This window comes from Mesocricetus auratus, unplaced genomic scaffold (assembly GCF_017639785.1).
Source record: "Mesocricetus auratus isolate SY011 unplaced genomic scaffold, BCM_Maur_2.0 Super-Scaffold_100676, whole genome shotgun sequence".
In the NCBI taxonomy this organism is placed as follows: domain Eukaryota; kingdom Metazoa; phylum Chordata; class Mammalia; order Rodentia; family Cricetidae; genus Mesocricetus; species Mesocricetus auratus.
The window spans coordinates 99,975,302-99,979,210 of NW_024429266.1; the positions used below are offsets into that span (position 1 = coordinate 99,975,302).

The window sequence follows — 3,909 nt, forward strand, 5'->3', positions numbered from 1 at the left end:
TAAACAATTTGTATGAAAAGGACCTCTAGTTACAATATGTAATAAAAGAAATTTAGGCCAAATTGGAAGGTTTTAAATAAAACACAAATATAGGTCAAATTTTACAAAGGGTAAAATAACACAACAAGTAAATAATGTACATATGCATAGGTATCATGAATATCATTTTAAATAAAGATTTATTTCTTTTTTTAGTTTTATTGAGACAGGGTTTCTCTGTGGGTTAGCAGTCTATCCTGGAACAATTTTCATTTTTGGAATAGTCTCTGGACTACATTGCAGATCTTACTTTACTAGAATTAGGAAAGCATGATAGAAACCTTTTTTAAATTAAGGAAATGACTACAATCTAAGAGGAAAACCTTGGATGTCAAAGACATAGATTCTAAGGTGAATATTGGTAAGACTTAAAGCAGGCTGAAGAGACCACCAGCTTGGTTCTTAAATTTTTCCCTTAGTTTAATTGGACAAGAGCAAAGCCTCAAAAAATGTCTTTAAGGAGGAGAGAACAGGTAGACAGGACACCAGTCCTAAATTTTAATGGGATCAGTAAAATTAATCTGAGAAATTAGAGGCATTAACTCCTCTTTTTCAATAGCTAGCAGTATAGACAATATTTGCATAGGATAAGCATACTTTTTTTTTTTTTTTTTTTGGTTTTTCGAGACAAGGTTTCTCTGTGGCTTTGGAGGCTGTCCTGGAACTCGCTCTGTAGACCAGGCTGGCCTCGAACTCAGAGATCCGCCTGCCTCTGCCTCCTGAGTGCTGGGATTAAAGGCGTGCGCCACCAATGCCCGGCTGCATACTTAGATTTTGAATGTGACTCTTGTAGCTCATACCATAATCTACAATCAGGAAAAATATACTATGATTAGTATTTTGCAAATCTCAAATTTATATAGAACGACAGATAATCACCAAAATCCCAAACCTCTGACGAATCCTCAGTCTGTCACCAATGGGACCAAGTTTCAAAAAGTCTATTGGACCATTTTCAAATGACACACTACAATTGTTTTCCAATCTAATACCTTAGACAAAGTAAAAACCAAAGAAAAAAACTATATAAACAAAAAACAAAACAAAACAGGCATTATTGCACATATTGTAATGATTTCATCCTTAATACAGTAAAATACTGGGACTTATAATTAAACTTCTGCAGTATAACAACGTGTCTTGCCTCATTAAAATACTGCATTTATTAGTTAAGTCTCCCCTATGGCAAACATAATATCATTTACTCATTTGTATTTCTGTGTGTGTATTCGTTTGGAAGTGTGGATGTGACTATCAGGAGACCTCTTTCAGAAAATGGTTCTTTGCTGCCACCATGTAAGATCCAGGAAGGTAACTGAAATAATCACATTTCTGGCAATAAAATATCACTAGCTGATGCATCTCATGCTCCACTCACATTCACCTCTCATACCTCACAATTGAAGCAATTTGACCAATCAGTGTCACACAGTTAACGGTGGGGCAAGTTCTACACGCCACGCTTTTCACTGTGAGATCATTATCCATAGTGGGGCACACAAAATCGGAAAGACTCTACTGAAAATGACAATCACTTAAAACTTCATTTATTAGAAACACTTTTAACAATTTCCCACTTTCATTTCAAACATAAAGACTTGCACCAGTGAAATAAATGTTTGGGCATAAGAGGAACTATTGCTGCTAAAACATTTTCCCCTGTAAGGCCGGTCTGTAGGATGGATTCTTGAGAACATGCTGGCAGCAGGAACTGGTGAAGGCTTTGGCACATTACTTAGATGCACTCTTGCATTAAACTTCTTTCCAAGGTCAATTCTTGCATGTGGGTCACAGAAACATTGATTGGTCAAGACTTTTCCACAATGCTGACATTGAAAAGGTTCCTCACACGTGTGAAATCTTTTATCCTTGAGGAATCACAAGAACAAAGAAATACTTTTCCAGATACTTACAAAGAAAGGCTTTCTCTCCAGTGTGTATGTTTTACTGATCTTGTGCCATTTGGAACTATGGAAGGCTTGTCCACAATGCTAACAAGCATTAGGCTGTTGACTAGAGTGAAGCATTTCATGTCTGCTATTATCACCAGAGTGCCTGAAAGCTTTTCTACACTGCTGAAAAGTTTAAGGTTTCTCTCAGGGAGACACCTTCCATGTCCATGGGGACTACTGGAGTCACTGAAGGCTTTTCAAAATGCTTACATGAATAATGCATGTCTTTTGAATGAACTTTCCCAAATGTTTTACACAAAAATTATTTCTTTCCAGTGATTTTTCACTCACGTTTAGATGTAAAAGGGGTAAAAGATTTTTCATAGTATTTACATACATAATGTTCCTATCTAGTATGATTCCTTTCATGTTTCTTATGATAATAGGACATGCTGAAGGCTTTCCCACAATGCCTGCATGAATAAGGCTTCTCTCCAGTGTGAACCCTTTCATGTAGCTTAAGACTATTGGGCAGGATGAAGGCTTTTCCACAATGCTTACAAACATGAGGCTTCTCTACAGTGTGCCTTCTTTCATGACCCTTATGACTACTGAGGTCACCGAAGGCTTTTCCACAATGCCTACAAGTATAAGGCTTCTCTCCAGTGTGAGTCCTTTCATGAGTCTTATGATTATTGGACTGGCTGAAGGCTTTTCCGCAATGTTTACAAGCATAAGGCTTCACTCCAGTGTGAATCCTTTCATGAACAGTCATATTACTGGAGGTGGTAAATGCTTTTCCACAATGCTTACAAACATAAGGCTTCTCTCCAGTGTGAATCCTTATATGTTTCTTCAGAACAGTGGAGGATGTAAAAGTTTTTTGACAATTCTTACAAGTATAAATCCTCCCTTTTGTACGTTTTGCATTTTTAAATGTTTTGCCACACTGCCTACCACTGTACCTTTCCTGTCCAATATGACTTTTTTCATGGTTGTTTAGGTCACTGGAATCAATGAAGGATTCATCACAGAGCTTACATACAAACTGTTTCACTTCTTTATGGATTCCTTCATCGTTCTGAACATGTGTGTGTCCCCTTAAGTCATTGTCATTGAGTGTAACTCCAGTGTGAGTTCCCTCCTGAGGCTGATCCAAACTGAGACTCCCACAGGGTTCATTATATTCTTGACTCTCACAGGGTTTCTCCTGAGAAGTTTCAAGTACTCCAGAATGATGGGTATTTTTCCAATGTTCCTGACGTATAAAAGCTTTTGCCATAGCTTTCTTCCATACAGACGGTGTCCCTGTGGTTTGGTCTCTGAGATAGCCATGTGAGGATGAATGACCAATGATGTTTCTTACATGCAGTGGGCTTTCACATCCTCTTTCTCCAGGATCCATGTCTTTATTGATGATATTCTCTGTAATCGGTTCCTGGTTTATATCACACTCATGATGCATGTCCACAATTTTTCTCAATGGCTTGAGTTCTGCAAAAAATGAGAAGACAATGGTGTAGTCAAGGGAAATGGTGGAGGCTGGCTTGTATACTATCCCAGGGGGAGCAGAAGAACAAAGTCACCGTGAATGACAATGTGGACCACATGTATTGACCCTGTTAAGTAGATTGTTAATGTCACTTCTATTAGCATTCTGAAGGAGTTGTGTCACAGATTTGGAGGTTAAAGAAACTTTTCCTTTTCAGTAGTGCAGATTTTGATAACCAGCACGCTTGTGGAGGGCACACCAATTCCTGTTACTTATGGTCTGAAGGTATCTTGCCTCTTTCTGCCTTCTAGAGCTGTTTTTAGCACAAGAGTTGTATACATGGATACACATATACAGGTACAAAATGATTTATATGCATGAAAGGATCACACATGAAGGCGAAAGTTGGGGTGTTAGTAGACAATCATTACAGTCACATAAAGTGGGGAAACACTGTGACATTTTGACATTCAGAATTCTATGCCA

The 3,909-nt window shown here is 38.0% G+C and overlaps 1 protein-coding gene across 1 annotated transcript; it reads right to left on the reverse strand.

Moving 5' to 3' along the window:
• Nucleotides 1–2,337: 2,337 nt before the first annotated feature.
• LOC121136513 (zinc finger protein 664-like) lies at nucleotides 2,338–3,396 on the reverse strand. Its single transcript, XM_040737063.1, has one exon. The coding sequence runs from the start codon at nucleotides 3,394–3,396 to the stop codon at nucleotides 2,338–2,340; it is 1,059 nt and encodes a 352-aa protein (XP_040592997.1).
• Between the last annotated feature and the right edge of the window lie 513 nt (nucleotides 3,397–3,909).